Genomic DNA, 17806 nt, shown 5'->3' on the forward strand with positions numbered 1-17806 from the left:
AAATTATTTAGAAAGGCTCACCTCCAGTAAACTAGCACAGCAATAAGAAGGATTAGGCACACAAATGTCAAGGCTGAGACCACAATGAGGGGAATGATCCATTCCATTTTGCCACGAGTGGGTCTGTTGGTCATGCTGGAAATATTCTTGTCTGCTGTACAATAAAGCAAACAGCGACAATAAAATAGGTCATTACGGGCAAACTGTGATAAGTAATTTTTAGAGGTAAACAACACTAACGTATTGCCATTCTATTCCTTGCACAGAAGTGAAGCTGAACTGGTTATGCAGTGCAGCCCAGCAAGGCTGGAATCCATTCAGTGAGAAATTCCCACAGATTTATTTTCTTTTGGGTGAGGATACATCCTTAAACCAACACAGGCAAAAAGATGATAGATGACTTTTAAAATATCTGCTTTGTTCTACAGATCAAAGAGAGGTTGCAAAATGTTCAGATGAATATTCTGTAAAAAGTGGAATTCATGGTGAACACAAATTTTTCAAACCTCACTGAAAAATAGGCAGACACGTTATGAGGTGTAACTGCATGTTTTACTTCTTAAAACTCCTCCACATTGCGGAAACTGTCCCTGGTCTGGAGATATATAGATACACACACACACACACACACACACACACACACACACACACACTATAATCACAAATGCTTAATATTTTATCAGCAACGTATTTTCTGGGTTCCAACATTTAACTTACTAATACATGTTAAATTCCTTTCTCTCTACCTTTTCTTGCCATTGATAAAAAGTATAAAATATACTGAATCTTCTTTCTCTTTCATTTTCAGTGTCAATCTATCCATTTCTGCATAATCTAATTTTTTAAAATTAACTCTTCCTCCGTTGGTAAATCTTCATTTTTCCAATGTTGAGCGAATACAATTCTCGCTACAGTTAATACATGTAAAATTAGATATATACACTCTTTCTTATAATTTCCTACTATTACGCCTAACAAAAATAATTCTGGCTTAAAATCTACATGTTTTTTTAGTCATTTTCTCTAACCATATGTGTATTCTTGACCAGAATCTTTTGGCTTTGGGGCATGTCCACGAAAGATGTAATAAGTGCCTGGTTTTTGTCTACATTTCCAACAATTGCTATATATGCCTGGTCTGGAGGTTTTTAATGGCCTGCTCCAAAGGGGCTTTTCAAAAGTTTGCAAGTGGGAAGGATTTGAGTCACTGGTTGTAACATTTCACTGATAGAAAGGCATTGCTGCCTATGAATCAGTCCTACAGTTCTTGGCATGGATAAAAATGTAACACTCTTTTGCATAAACTGTCCTTCAGTGCAATTGGAATGTCTTAGATATTTTAGCAGAAGTACTGAAGTCATCATTTTGTACATAAACAAACAAACATACAGGGAGTCTTTGGGACTGGAGTTTCTGTTTTAAGTCGAAGCAATTGTAAAGCAAGTCAACACATGAACGGATCTGATTTTACAACCATTTTTACTACAGTTGGTGATCTTGGTTAGTCCTTCCCTTACAGATTTAGAAAGAAGGCAAGGACAAGCCACATCTGGAAATATTGCCAAGAAAACTGCAGGGACTAAGAGAAAAGTATATAGGTTTTATCAATGGGCTTTCTCCTCTAGCCTCACTGAATCAATTGGTTTTGCCATCACAAATGTACTCCTTAATATCTCGGTGTTTTCAGCCAACAAGGCATCTTTTTAAAGATAAGAAACTTTATATATTATATATACTGATTTATGTGAATCTAAGATCAGTTTACATTCCAGGTTAAGATAACCTTGATAGATATGCATCACACTGAATGTTAATATGGCATTTGGAGGTTTGCAATTTTTACCTTATGAAATTGATAACACAGGGAACATGGAGAGAACATGAATGTATTTACAAGACAGGGCATAATAATTTCAGCTGGGACACCTGATGCAAAAATGCAGCCTCCTGCCCATATTTGCTAACAAATTGATAAAATGACCTGGTATTTAATCAACCAACCTCAGTTCCAGGACAAACCCTCTTTTCACTCCACTAGATGGTTCAAAAGAAGGACATAATAAAGAAACAGTAAGAGAGCATGAGGAACAAGCAGAAGGACAGCAATATCCACAGCAATCACTTTTGCGATCCTCTACATCTCTTCGCTAGTATGGCAGTGAAATAAATTTGAAGATTATTTTTGCAGTCTGAAATGCAGAACCCCCAAATCAAGTTTAATTTTACCTGGAGAATCAATAAGGCACAAGAGCACATTTTATGTTAAAAGCAACTGTTACTGTATAATGCAACATATTTACTAAATATGCCTCTTCATACCGATTGGAATGCATACAACATAAAATCACGAGCCATGGGCTTAGTTGGACTTTACCTTAAACCAAGATACCCATGTCACTCTTAAATTTACACAGCTCTACCTACATATAAAACCTTTTTGGAAACTCTACTTAATTCTATTGTGTAATCCTATCCCTTGGCTACTTGTGTTTTCCGATTTTGTTTTCAAACAGCAGCAAATCTTAGAGAAACACAGTTGTCCATTTATGAAAGGAAGGAAATACAGAGACAGCAGAAGCAGAAAACAACATTGTCATCTGCCGGAAACGTTATAATAATAAAAATCTTGTAACTGTTACTCAGAGTGGACAATATTTAAAACTAACACAACATTAAAATCAGTTAAAAGAAAACTTAGGCAGAATAAGCAAAATTACAAAAAAAAAACCCATGAAGGTAGATAACATTCAGTTAAAAATTACAAATGGTTTCTGAAGTCAGAAGATTTTTAGTAAGAAACATTCTGCTATAAACATGCCCTAAGTTTAAAAAGACAGCCAATACATAAATATAAGAGAACAGGGTTGGATGAGAGGATGATTAGAATATGGAAGAGACAAATGAAGGAGAGATTAACCATTAGCAGACAATACCTAATAATGGAGGATGTGATGTCTTAAAAAGCCCTGCAGATTAAAGGATTAAGTAATGTTTTATGGGGATAGAGGCATGATTTGAACAATGGTAGGCAAACCACTGTGAAGGGTCTTCCAAATATCATTACCGTGATCTTTAGCTATATTTCTATCATTCAAGTTAGTCCACAATTTGTTCACTTTATTATTATGTTAGTCATTCCCAAAGGTCTGTTTATCATCTGCACCACAGACTGGTGTTTGTAATGTACTCTGTTTATTTGCACAAAGTAAAGGCAACATCTGGTTAAAAGCAATACAACTTGAAACTTAATTACTGATAATTTTCTTAAATGCTCCAGCAGGTAAAAATATGAAGACATCTTAAGGAAGAGTAGACCAGAAATAGATACTATAATACACTCCAAATGTTTTGCTGTATATTCGCTTCTTGTTAGCTGCACTGTCTGAGATCAATGCAAATTGATTCTAAAACACCTAGAAGATATCAGACTTGAGTGAGTTTATATTCCTGAGTCATAAAATTATTATTAAATTTCTATACTGCCCATCACACCTAAGAGACGCTGGGTGGTTTACATCATCATTACAGAAATGTATTCAATTGTTAAAAAGAGCCGTTTTGATTAAGGCTATGATAAGTTTTAAAAAAATATGATTCTATGAATTTATGATAAATCTTTTATGGGTTTTGAAATATAAAAACGTAGCAATATTGCCATTCAAGCTTGACATCTGAAACGTTTCAAATGTCTTAATATCATAAATACATTCATTCATTTCACTGAGTAGAATGAAATATATGTTTTAAATATGGATGAGTAGGAGAACAGTGTTGGAAATTTATGATCCACTCAATATTTTTCTACCTTCTGCTAAATAGCTGAGTTTAAATGATTAAGAATGAATAAAATCTCTACATTTAAAAAATAGCCTTAAATATTCCATATGATGGAAACAAAACACTGTTAAGTTTAGAGGACTCTTATTTTAAAGACATTTTGTTTGTTTGTATGTATGTATGTCACCTAAATCCCTGGATTCACATTAGGTGGCAAGGAAGAACTATGTTAACAGTTTGTAGCTAAAAGCTACTTATTTATTTACACAAAACATTTGCATCCTGATCCTTTTCATTAATTCCAAGTAATTAATATCAGCAAATAATTTAAAATAATAAATGAAAAAACCCTTCATTAAACCTAGTGTAAAACAATTAAAATATCTTCACACCAAAAATTTCAATCCACAAACGTTTGCTGAAAAACCCATTTTTTTTTGTTGCATTGAGAAAGACAAAAACTGTGATGGACATTTAGAAGTCAGAGGGAGAAAGACCACTCTTTAAGTCAGGACACTGTTCTAGAAAGAAGAGGCTAGTTGTGAAAAAAACCAAACATACACCCTGGTTGTGGGTCTCTTTCACATCCTCAGTAGAGGTGATCACAACATCTCTTCTGAGTTCAATGAGCATGAAGAACAGATTCTATTTGAAGAATATTCAGCCGTCTTCTCCCACCAGCACGATGTCTTTGACCACACTCAAAGCAGCCTTGAGTAGAGTTCAGTGCAATAACCTGTAACAATGTAACTTTTACTAGGGTCTCCCAGTCTAACTTAAACAGAACACAGCTGATAGACCAGCCCAAGTAAGGCAAAAGCTCTCCTGACTTCAGACTCTACCTGACAGTCCTAGTAGAGTCTGTAAATCCACGAAATCCACAAATCACAGACATGCTCTTTCAGGGGGAATGACTCTCTACTAAGAATCTGTATAAAGGACTCCAAATGGTTCCTTGGCAATAGCAACTCCATATTGCTGGGATTCAATTTTAACTAGTTTTGTTCCATCTGTCCTCTTACTGCCTTGGGACATCAAGTAAGGACCTCTGTTGCATTTGTTGCCTGACCTAGATTGGAGATATATAATTGATTATCTTTAATACGGATGACACCCCTTTTGAAACCCATTCATGACTTGCCCCAGTAGTTTCACATTAATGTTAAAAAGTGGGGGAAAGAGTCAAATCCTATGGCATCATATATAGCAGTGGTCAAGAGTCTGATCACTCATCTCCTAGGCTTATAAACTGGAACCACCCAGCCAAGAAGGAGTGGAACCATTACAATGGCCTATCACCCATACTTCACATATGATTCAGTGGGAGACCAGGGGCAATGATATCAAATGCCACTGATAGCTTTAATAGGACCAGAAAACCTGCATTTCCTCTATTAAATGCTGACTAAAAAGGAACAAAATAACCTCCATCCCAGGCAGTCTAACCACTTTTTCCATTATCTTTCCTTTAAGAAGAGAAGATGGTAGGTTGTGTATAATGTCAAATCAAGAGAGGGTTTCTTTACATGAGAGACACCCCACTGCCTCCCTGTTTTCAGAGGCCGTTAACAGATGTTTTCACTGTTCTTGACGCCTTCTACTGCCATTTCCATGTGCCTTATCCTTCAAAACATCAGGAAAAGCATGTTACCCATTTTTCAGCATCAGCAGCAAAAGCGGAAGCATTGCTACACTCAAATTTAGGTGTGATGTTCTTTTGCAAACATGGTGGAGCATATATGTATGGAGGGAGCTTCCCTTTACACCTGGATATGAAGTCCTTGGCCTGTAGGTCTCAGCTGTGACAGCTTCATCATTGAGAAGAGTGGGGAACAGTTGCCCAAGTTGCTTGCTAGCATTACAGATGGAGCACCCCCAAATACTCCATATGTCCATTGCAATTTAGAAACCAGGCTTAACTCTTTCTAGGTATATATTTCTATCTCTATCTGGCTACAGACGCATACGCACCATAAACATGTATCTTGAGAGAAAGGCAGAGAGAAACTTAACAAGACATTTATAATTGTGGACACGGGTAACAATTGCCTTTCTAAAATCTGAAATATTTTAGTATGCATAGAAATAGTATAACAACGTGTGTGTGTGTGTGTGTGTGTGTGTGTGTGTGTGTGTGTATATATATATATATATATATATATATATATATATATATATATATATATATATATATATATATATATATATATATATATATATATATATATATATATACACACATATATATATACATATATACACATATATACACATATATACATATATACATATATACATATATATATATATAAAATCCTGGAGAAATTGCTCCCAACATGAGTCCATTACTGACAAACTTATAAAACAGCAGCCTGTTTTGGAGGGGATAAGGGCACAATTGAAATATACTGCATACTGTTAGTTGTTATATGAGAAGAAATATAGGTAATAAAAATGTTCTCCAAGGAGTGGGTGCACTGTAGTATTTGTGTTTTTTATACTGCTTTTTTATTTAGACTTATATGTATTATGTTTGTATTATTTGTATTTGAATAAAATTAAAATTAAAAAAGCAGCCTGCTGTAGAATGTTAAAAACAATGCGTAAAATATATAGAAAAGCTTGCACATTTCTATTTCTCTGCATCCCAACAACTTTGCATAGTAATAAAAGGCTAGCTCTTTTAATTTTCAATTTTTAAATAAAGGCAATTCAGAAGCAAAAACATCCTGTATGGGTTGTTTTTTTTGTAAAATTGCCCATTTTTTTTAAAGAGTGAGGAAACTGGAGTTTTGCTAAGGAATGCAAACACTTTTTGATGGCATATGTCACTGCTACATTAATTCAGTTTGCCTTTTGCTTGCTTGGAATTCATCCCAGGCAGAGAATAGAGGAGAATGAATATATGTATGTATGTATGTGTAGACACCCAAACACACAGAGAAAAAGAGTTTATGCCTCAACAACATTCTACCTAGCTTAACCACCAACACTGGCAACTATTTGTCAGCCAAGTGAAATTAGTAAACTTTTTGATGGCAATTAGATGCCTAAGAAAACTGAATTCAATAGTTTTCACCAACTTTGAATCTCTATGAAGATAATTATTGCATTAAAGATCCCCTAGTATTATGAACCAAGATCAAAATGAGATTAACTAACCATGCTAACCTAACCACTCACAGTGTCAAATATGAATTTATTCTACATTATGGAATTTATTTATTCCATAATGGCTCTTAGGAGAGCACTTGTTCACTGCAGAGAACTATCATGAAAATATTTCCTTGAATAAAATCTTCCCTCAGTCATGTCTGGTTACCCCCCAAACCAAGGGCAGTAAATAAGCTTAATTCAGTGGGAATACAGACAAAAGGCATGAAATGAGAGATTACTAGGATCCAAAACACAGCCAAGTAGATCCATTTTTCCCAGAGATCCCTCTTTAAAGATGACATTCTGTGTCCTAATGAATAAACAGTGAAATAGAAACAGATCAAGATCCAGTGGTTTCCACTACAGCAGAAGCCATTTAATCAAATCCAAGATATTTTAAAGTTAACACTACTCTATTACTGTAGTGTTATACTGCAATATACCGTACAATTCTATAATATGAAAGGAGGTAATAAAATAAGCTAAAATAAGCTAGTTTTATTTAGTCACCGGTACGGCTCTCATTTCTCTGTACACCTTAGTATGTTTTTCCTGTTTCGACTGGCATCCCGTGTTCTCCTTTTGTAGTGTCATATTATGTATACACAGTCTGCCAGCAAAATCTGGTCTGAGTCTTTTGTTTACCTACATGCAAACTGGCATCTACAAGCTGCACTGCAAAAATATTCATGAATGACAAGAAATGATAACTTAATAAATCTTGCCACATATGGAAGAAGAGGGGGGACCCCCTCCATGCACAGATGCTTAATTATCCTAATGAGGTTATCTCTAAAGGTTTTTTTTGCACGAACTCCAACTTATTTTAAATACCGTACTGTGGTATTTTAAATACTATGCTGACATCTGAGCAGACTAGACCCTAGACATTCAATGTGAAAATCCATTGCTCCCTGATGGATATACTGAAATCCATTGCTTTCTAGGTGATGGATGGTGGTAGGAAATATAACTTTTGCCACAGCAGATCCTAAAATTTAAAGCTTTAGCAGTCTTCAAAAAACCCTGAAAACCAGTGTTTAAGGCACCAGGTAGAAGCCAGGAGACGGTGAATTCTAGTCCTGCCTTAGACATGAAAGCCAGTTGGGTGGATTTGGGCCACTTACCAGGAGACTATAAATTCTAGTTCTGCCTTAGGTGTGAAAGACGGTTGGATGACTTTGGTCCAGCCACCCTCTCTCAATCCAACTCACCTCATGACATTGTTGTAGGGAAAAGAGGAGAAGGAAAGAGCATTATGTTGTTTGCCGCCTTGAATTACTTATAAACATAATAAAGATGGGATATAAATAAATAAAACAAAAATAAGGGTGGTAAGACAGTGATACGTTTTTTCCTAAGGACAACCAGACTACGTGTGTCAGGGACTCTTTAAAATACACTATATTAACTCAATAGAAAGATGAGGTTTCCACCAGGTACCTGTGCTAATTTGGACACTATATTTTTTCTGTGTGCTTCCCCATTCCCATCTCCTTTCTTTTGGGAGCACATAATCTTAAACTCAGGATCTAATGTCTTTGGGAGCCGTGACTATAATGTGCTTTACATGTAACTATTATTTAGCACTGGGACTACTCAAAATTTATGTATCCCATTCTCAACCGTTCAAAAACAGGACCCCCCAAAACTTTTCAACTCATCAACTCCTTCATGAAATTTCAGACAATTTGTTACTCCACCAAACATTTATTATATGAAAATAATTTAACACTTACTATTTTAAATAATAACAACAACAACAACAACAACACCATTGACCCCTTAGATACTCCAATTGACTCTGGAGGGTCACTGTTGACCATTTTGGAGAAACCTGATCTAAAACGTCATCAAATAGCTTGTACTTTCCCAGCTATAAGCAGAAAGTCTAACAAGAAGGGGAGGGGAGGCAGCAATTAATTCATTACAAAACAATCTGCTCCGCCGGGCTTCCGGTTTGTGCGCACAGCTCTTCCGGATGCCAGGAACAGTCTGCTTCCTGCTGTCCATTCTTTCTTTTTTGGAGAACCCTGAAAAGGGTCAAAAATCACCCTGGAGGGGCAATTACCGTGAGGAGGCCTTCCCTCCAATCGCGGAAGGGCGGCAGCCCTCCGCTTGAATCTGGGACAATCTCCTCTGGCCCGAAGAAGAGGAGACTGGCCATAAAAATGGCCGATCACTAAGCTGCTCCCTGCCGAAAGCCAAAAGCACTACCTAGCATGAAGAAGCAATCTGAAGGACCTGGGTGAGCCTTTACCTTTCCTATTCCCTTAATCATCTTCCTGTGGGACTTTCCTGAAAATCTCTTTCCCTATTTTTTGAGAAAACGGTGAATATCTACTCTGGGAACAAATCTTAAAGCCTTAAAGAAACTCAATAAATTCAGCAAAGAAATTAAGCAATTTCATCTGTATTTACTAAAATGCTCCTATTTGTTGCTGGGGATCCACTATCCTATTTTCTCTCTAAGCTGTGAATTAAGGAAAAAAATTGGACTAATGCTACAAAAGTTCTATATTAATTTGGAAAAAAATTAAGTTTTTACATTGCATTTTATATGTTATTGATGACATCTTGTGGCAAAACCTGGTACAGCAAGTAAGTTTCTTTTTTCTGTTGTGAGAGCTGACCGAATAACAGAGCTGTCCTTGACATTATTTTTAAAGATAAGTGTGGGAACACCTGGCACTGAAAACAACTCTTTTATTAAAATAGCCTCCATGGAAGATTTAGCTGCAAACAATAATGAAATGGATGAATATATACCACCACTTGACTATAAACTGATACTGGACATGATTTTGGCAATGACAGAGCAAATTAAAGTCAAACTGCAAGAAAAATCAGACAACTCAAAGCCACCAAATCAAATTTTGACTTTAAATGAGGAAAAGATAATCCAAAACCAAATAGAAGAAGTGGAAACTATCACTAAAATAGGAGATTTCAAAGAACAACAAATGCAACCTACAGAAAACCTTAAAGTCCAAACTTTAGTGGCAACTACAAAACTTATAACTCAAAAAGCAACAGCACCTAAAGAAAGCAATACTAAGAGTGAAGACACTAAAGGCCTTCGAATACATTATATTGAGAGTTCAACTAATCAAATGACAACCGTAACACCAGCTACTACTTTCTACCTAACCCAGATAGAATTGGAAGAAGAAAAAGACTTGACTGATCTAACGACAACTATACTACATCAATCATCAAAAACTGAACTATCAAAGCAAAACTACAATGGTTACAAAGGGGACATTTTCCTTGCAAAATTGACATATGGATACGTTCCCTGGATTCAAATAAGGGGTATAGGGAGAAAGGGAGATACATTTGAGAATTTAAAGATGCCAAAAGGGAAGCCTGATTGGCACAAAAGGAAGGCAAGAGTTACATTTAAAAAACTGAACTTGTTTCTTTTTTGGGATTCCTAAAGATAGAGTATAAAAATACCTTTCAATGGATTAAGGGGAATCTCTAAAAAATATAACTGATTTTACATTTACAGTAGGTTTTAGATCTGTAAGGGAAAACAAAAGTAAGCTTTTAGAATATAATTCTGAACTATATTATATAATTTGGAATGATATATCAAAAGATAGTATTTTAACAATTGATGTACGGTTAAGATGACTTTTAGAATATATTAGTTGTTACTTTTGAACTATATTATAGAATCTAGAATTTTATATATAAAAGATAGTATTTTAATAATTGTTGAATGGTTAAGACAAAAATATCTTTCTAATAATTGGTGATTTGTTAAGATGAAAACTAGACTTTAATGGTAAAACATAAGAATGTTTTGTAATGAACAATGTAAGTTTTGTAGACAAGAGAACTATTCTTTATTGAAATAGGGAATTGTGGGTTACCCAAAAATTAAGCTTTCTTTTGTTTATTATAGGCTATTCTAGAATATTCTATTGCAATTAGATAAAATTTAAAAATAGGATATTGATATGTATTAGTGAAAATATATTGAAAATTTTGTTAATTGACTAGGTTACAACTAGAAGTGTACTAACTTGACTATTTTGACTATGTGATAACTAAGGGAATCAGAGAGGGAATCCCTGTTGATGCAACCTGAACTATTCACAACTTGTTATCTGTTATTTTGACTACCCAACCACCGTATTGCTTCACAAAAAAATATACATGTATACGTAAATATTTAAAAAATCAATAAAACTTGTACAGAAAAAACAACAACAATCTGCTCCACCCTCTGCAAATTCATTAGCAGTGAGGCACATTTTGCTTACATTCATTACAACTTGCATTGCAGAGCGACAACGAATGGGTTGTAATTTGAGTGCACATATACTTCTTTCATATTTTCTGGCTTGATGCCATTTCACCCATAAATCCTCAAGTATGGCTTTAGTTAATTATTACTAGGAATGAGAAGGGCGGGATATAAATGGAATTAAAATAAAATAAATAAATTTTCAAGCTTGCTCTGCTCTACAGAATTAAAACTATGCAAACCCTTTCCTGGAATCATGTATTTAGTAACCATATCTACCTTTGACTTTTAATGATTGGCCAAGCATTCCAATCAGATCGATCAAATTATTTGACCTTATCTGGAGTTAAAGAGATATGTGTGTCTATGAGTAAGACTCAGAAGAAGGGGCTTGGATGCCAAAGTGCCTATGCCATTTTCATATCCAGTGTTTTTAGAACATCTGGTTTTCTTGATTTGCCCTTCTTCAAATCCATGAACATCCTTCAAAATCTATTTTGAAAAGCAAAATGTCTTACAATTCATCACCCAAGAAGAATAGCTCAAGTGTTGGACCCTTTCCAACACAGTCCCTTGTTTAGATGATTAGATTAGATTAGATTAGATAACCTTTATTGTCATTTTTTCCTGTGGGCACAATGGCACACATTAAAAATGAAATTTAGTTGCTTCCTCTGAAAGTGTACACATATATAACACACATTTAAAACATACTATATACAACATGTGTATAGACCTACACTCTTACATATAAGTAACATATAAATATTAATCAGTGTCCATCTTGAATACATAACAGAAGGAGGAAGCTTTAGTGCTCACTAATACAGGTTAATACTGTATGGTACAAAACTGTGACTGAATCTGGATGTTCTGCTTTGGATACCACGGAGCTTCCTCCCAGAAGGTAACAAGGGACACAGATTGTGAAGAGGATTGTGAAGAGGATCCCTGACAATCTTGCGGACCCTGCTCAAGCGACGCTTATGTGCTATGTCCTGGATGGAAGGGAGGGAACTGCCAATGATCTTTTCAGCCATCCTCACCACTCTCTGCACTACCTTCCTGTCTGAAGCAGTGAATGTTAAGAACTCGTTTATTCTGTAGAATCCATTCTGGGTCAGTCACTGGGACCAGAGGTTTAGTCTTCTGAGCTTTTGGACTTGTGCTGGAGCCCATCCTCAGGGAACGTCTCTCTACTGGAATGTGTGCTCATTTATTCTATCATCTGTGAATGTGCCTGTCTCTTCCAATGTGGTAGTCCAATAGTCTTCTTATGTATTTGGAAGTTTTCCCTCTTTTAATTATAAGTTTTTCATTTATTCTAAACTAGCTATATTTCAACATTCCCTTTAAAACACACAGTTTACTAGTCTAGTCTAGTCTAGTCTAGTCTAGTCTAGTCTAGTCTAGTCTAATCTAATCTAATCTAGCTATACTTCAACATTCCCTTTAATACACACTCACAGTTTACAAGTCTACATGTCCATCTAATTGTAGGACAAAAATGGCAGAACTTTGGGGAGGAGTCAAAAGAGGAATCAGCCTAGAGTCTCTATGTAGGCACAAATGGACTACGTTCAACTTGTCTTGAATTCCGTTGACCCTTATCTAATGCCAAGGTAATAATAACCATTAGTTGAGCTGTGCATAGGCAGGACTAGTAATAACTAAGTTTAATCAGAACTTCATGTGTGGTCCTGATCTTTCACGCTTGACAAATTTGGATTCTGTTATTCAAAGGATGGTCTTTACTCCTTTAATAGTGTCTGATTTTTTTGGGGACAACTGTGCTATTGTTCAATTTTAACTTATTATTGTTCTTTTAATGACAATATGTTATCTATTGTTTTTGTAAAAGCTTAAGACTATTAAATATTTTGGAGTAACATAAATTACTAAAATGAAGGCTGTTATGTGGGGAAAAATGTATTCTACAGAAATAAGACCATATTCATGACACAATACATTCAAGTGCAAACTGGAAATGAGGAAAGCTACATTAGGAAAAACTGAAGAAGAATACCAAGCACCAGAGATTTCTGACCAGCAAATAAATATGTGCAACCTTTATTATTATTATTACTCTTTATCTTGATCAATTGATGTATGAAATAAAAATGAACTGTTTGGACTACAGTATGGAAATTTGCTTCTGTTACAAAATATGTACAGGCTATCTATATTTCTAATTAGTGTAATTAAAATATGAATCCCCCCCGAATTGGTAACAGTTGAAAAGCATTGGGGTTAATTTTGTTAATTGTGTTTTAATGATTGAAAAAAATCCAACCCACTTCCACAAAAACAACTCACCTGGATGAATGGTAATAAATCTATTATCTTTTGGTAAAGATGTTGATGCTGTTTCTGGTCTTCTTGGAATCTCACCAGTATATTGTTCATTTATGAATAGTGTCGGCACTTGGGTGGAACTGACTTCATTGAATTCAGTGTCTATTCCTGTAACTCCTTCTCCTCTTTCAGGAGTCCTACCTGTTGGTACAATATTTTGGCTTTGCTCATGATCAGATATAGTTTCATTTCCTCCCTCCTCCATAGTTCTGTTGGGAGAAAGAGTGGTGTTTGTAGCTTCAGTATTATCTTGTGTTTCAGCAGCTTCGGTCAGACCACTTTTTTCTTTTTTCTCGGAATCCTTTTCTCTCTCTTCCTCATGCTCTCTTTCGCCATCCTCGCTTTCACTTTTTTCATCTTTCTCTCCATCCTCAGCTCCTTCATTGTCTTTTGTGAGAGCAGAATCACTGTCTGGTGCTGGAGAAGACAATGCCTCGGTGGTAGCCACCACTGGCCTGGCCGACTGTTTATTAGTCGAGGCAGAGGTCGGGAGCCGAGTTGGCCAGACCGTACTAGGGAAAGAAGAAATACCACTGCTACTAAATCCTAGACCGGCCAGTAAGGTGCTAGTGACCACGGAAGCCACTGTAGCCTGGCTCCCACTAGAGGAAGGCCCCATCCCCGTTGCCATGGAGACAAAAGAAAAGGGGAGGCCTGAGGATGTCCAAGTAGAAGAACCAGAACTGATGGGAGCCATGTCGGCTGAAGGTGCTGGAGAAGCTGTCGGCTTGAAGAAATCACGAGGGGGAACAAGAGAAGAAAACACAGCAGAAAGAGCATCAGTAGAGGTACCTGACATGCTACCTCTGCTCTTTTTTCCTTTTGTTCTCTTTTTCTTTCCAACCACTCCATTCTGCCCATTATTCTGTTTAAATAAGACAAGTATATTTCAACCGTTATAGTTAAAGCTAGCTGGCAGCAAAGACAAAATTTACAAGACAAACAACACAAGAAGACATAAAACTGCTTATTATGTTTGAAAGAGGCCCTTCTGCTGTCCAATTACAGATACAATTACTTTAATCTAGAAGATTAAGAACACCATCCAAAGCATATTTACTTAAATTGAAGACCCGCTACAGTCACTGGTTGACCTCTAGGGAAATGAAGCCAGAATTGCAGTCTAAATAAGTCAAAAGAATGTATTTAAGGGAGTCTTGTCATTCTTCTGCATCGACAATGCAGCTAGCATCCAATCACTTAAGGAAAACATGCTTACATTTTCCCTATAGAAAACAGTTAGGTAATATGGGACCTAAGAACACCATTTTAGATTGATTGTACATGAATATCTTTTGCCAAATCTGAACAACTTTTAAATTACATAACGCTGCATTATTTTCTGTTATTATTATTTGTGTTCCATTTTGTAAAATGTAAAATATGTTTATAGAGTATGTGTGGATCAGTTGTAATTTTTCTCTTTTTTCCCAAGCAACTATTTTTAAGATACAGTAATAATGCCTTCTTAAAAGGTATGCAGTTTATAATATTAATAGCTTAAGAGTTTTCTTCATGTTGCCTTGGATCTTCACTGACAACGCTGAAGTATTTTGGTGTATGGTAGCTTTTGGTGTGTACATAGCTCCCAATTAAAGAGGAGTCAAATTATCTATAGGAAGTTTAGGCAGTTCCAAAATAGGAAATTAAGATTGCGGCAGCAGGTTCTCCATTATTTTTATGTAACATACTGTAGTTCACTGAAAAACCTTGACTTTTCAAAAGAATGGCATGTAGACAGGATTTTAAAGAAATAATAGAGAATGGGGAGGGATAATATTAAAATTAACTTTGTTATCGTCAAAATCATTAACATGAACTATAACAGATCTCCAAATCTATTTCACTCAACAATCTATATACTGCTATAACTTTACACACCACAAAGAAATTATTTATATATGTTGGGGAAGCAGAACTCCAGACTGAAAATTCTCTATTGTTTAAGATGGGGCCTAGATTGGCTGGAAACCCTGACTACTGTGGCCCATTACAGTTAGTTCTCAACTTATGACCATTCATTTAGCGATCATTTGAAGTTACGATAGCTCTTAAAAAAGAGACTTATGACCAGTCTTCACCCTTATGACCATTGCACTTTCATTGTGCTCAGGTGATTACGATCCTGGTGCTTGGCAACCAGGTCACACTTAATAACAGTTGCATTGTCCTGCAGTCATGGGATCATCAACTGGGACCTTCCCGGTCAGCTTCCAAAAGTAAAGTCAATAGGGAAGCTGGTAGGGAAGTTTGCATGTCAAAGTCATGCTTAATGACCACACTGATTCACTTAATGACCATGACAAAAATGTCATAAAATTGAGTGCGGTCACATGATGCCTTATTTAATGGTCCCAATTGTGGTCATAAGCCAAGGACTACCTGTACATTTGGATAGTACCAAACAGGAGAAGTGTGTCCTACAACACTGCCTTGCAGAGTGTTATCTATTCATTATGCCAGTATGAAATATGTACTTGGCTGTGAGTTGCATACATTTACAGCATCAATACTGGCAGTTTGGGATGAATTTAAATAAGAATAAACCTTAATGTTATTTAAATTAATCTTACAGGAATTCCAGTGTCCCTAATCATGGCATAAACATGGCTTAATGAGAAACAATCCACTTTTTCACAATACTTTGCCCATCTTAATTGAGTTTATAAAACAGTAATTAAATGAGGCTATGTAATCCATGGTAAGTACCTTGAAAGCATGCCATCACCATTATATTCCAAAATAGATAGTTAAGGTAACGACCTTGTAGGAATATCAAAGCTAGATCACCGCTAGAGGTGTTCAAGTCAATCTTTACACAAATTAATATGTATGTTAATGACTAGATTTGCTCAATCTATTGGTACAGAATGGATAGTCATAAATAACTAACATGATAAAAGCCAAATAGCAACTAGAAGGATCAATCAGATGAGCAATTTAGACCGGAATGATATGGAATGACATGCTTTAGATTTAAATGTGATAACCTCTGAGATATAAATATGCACATACACATATACACACATACACATTCTCCAGAGGTTCCTGTTATTGTGTTATTGTCTTCTGTCAAGCTTAATCCTACTCTCTTGGAACATAGAAGATAAATTGAATATATAATGCTGGTTCCTTCAGCGAAATGTGAAGAAACTTCTAGATGATCTCTTATTGCTAGGGTGCAATTCCCAGCTAGCATAGGGAGTGATATGGGGAACTGTAGCCTCAACACATCTGGAGGGCATGAGACTGGACAAGACAGATCAAACATTTCTGTCACAAAAGCTCAGCATAATTTTGGGTTCTTAATAGAACTGAACAAAATTAGCCACCAAATTGTCTGCCTGCTAATTTAGTCCACCGAGAGTTACTTGAACATAGTGCAATGTTCTTCGGGGCAAACTTTGGCTTACAAAAACTATTTTTATAAAACATTAATGATGAATTAGAATAGAATAGAATAGAAATGGAAGGGACCTTGGAGGTCTTCTAGTCCAGCCCCCTCCTCAAGCAGGAGAACCTAAACCATCTCAGACAGTTGAATGTCTAGTAGTCTCTTCTTAAAAACCTCCAGTGATGGAGCGCCGACGATTTCTGGAGGCAAGCTGCTCCACTTGTTGATTTTCCTCACTGTCAGGAAGTTTCTCCTTAATTCCAGGTTGCTTCTCTCTTTGATCAGTTTCCAACCATTGTTTCTTGTCCTGCCCTCTGGTGCTTTGGAGAATAATTTGTCCCCCTCTTCTTTGTGACAGCCCCTCAAATACTGGAATACAGCTATCATGTCACCCCTATTTAATACTCAGAGTACAATGATTTCAAGACGTGTGATCTTGCAATCCTAATCCTAATCAACCAGTGTTGAAAGATAGCTCAGAACACCCAATCAAACATTTTGGAATCAATCAGGCCACATTTTATGAGATATTTGTTACGCTATGCTGCCACCTACTGGAGAAGATGTTATAAATGCTTTACAATCATTTTAGTGAATCATCTCACTTACCACTCCTGTTTTTACTATTCTGGTCCCCTCAAAAATTCGAGTTGTGTTATCTGGAGGGAGGGAGGGAGGGAGGGAGGGGAAGAGAAAAGAAGGCTTGATTATAAAACCATAAAGTATTTGCCAAACATTAATTTAGAATCTATAACAAAGAAATACTTTAAAATCAAGAGAAGAGAGTGTATTTGTAGCTGATGGTTGAACTGTGGGGTCCTTGATGCTCTGAGCTTTAAAAATCCCATTGAGACTGTTAAATATTA

At 36.0% G+C, this 17806-nt stretch overlaps 1 protein-coding gene across 1 annotated transcript in view; it reads right to left on the minus strand.

Annotated features, from left to right (window-relative positions):
• PTPRG (protein tyrosine phosphatase receptor type G) overlaps positions 1-17806 on the minus strand; it is a 702650-nt gene that overhangs the window by 80531 nt on the left and 604313 nt on the right. Inside the window, exons 11-13 of the mRNA XM_081320042.1 lie at positions 17550-17599; positions 13508-14273; positions 22-154 (exon numbers count right to left, since the gene is read on the minus strand). Of these exons, the coding sequence (XP_081176168.1) occupies positions 22-154; positions 13508-14273; positions 17550-17599 (949 nt within the window). The remainder of the gene's footprint in view (positions 1-21; positions 155-13507; positions 14274-17549; positions 17600-17806) is intronic.

The sequence above is a fragment of the Vipera berus genome, assembly GCF_964194415.1.
Source record: "Vipera berus genome assembly, chromosome: 2".
NCBI classification, from domain to species: domain Eukaryota; kingdom Metazoa; phylum Chordata; class Lepidosauria; order Squamata; family Viperidae; genus Vipera; species Vipera berus.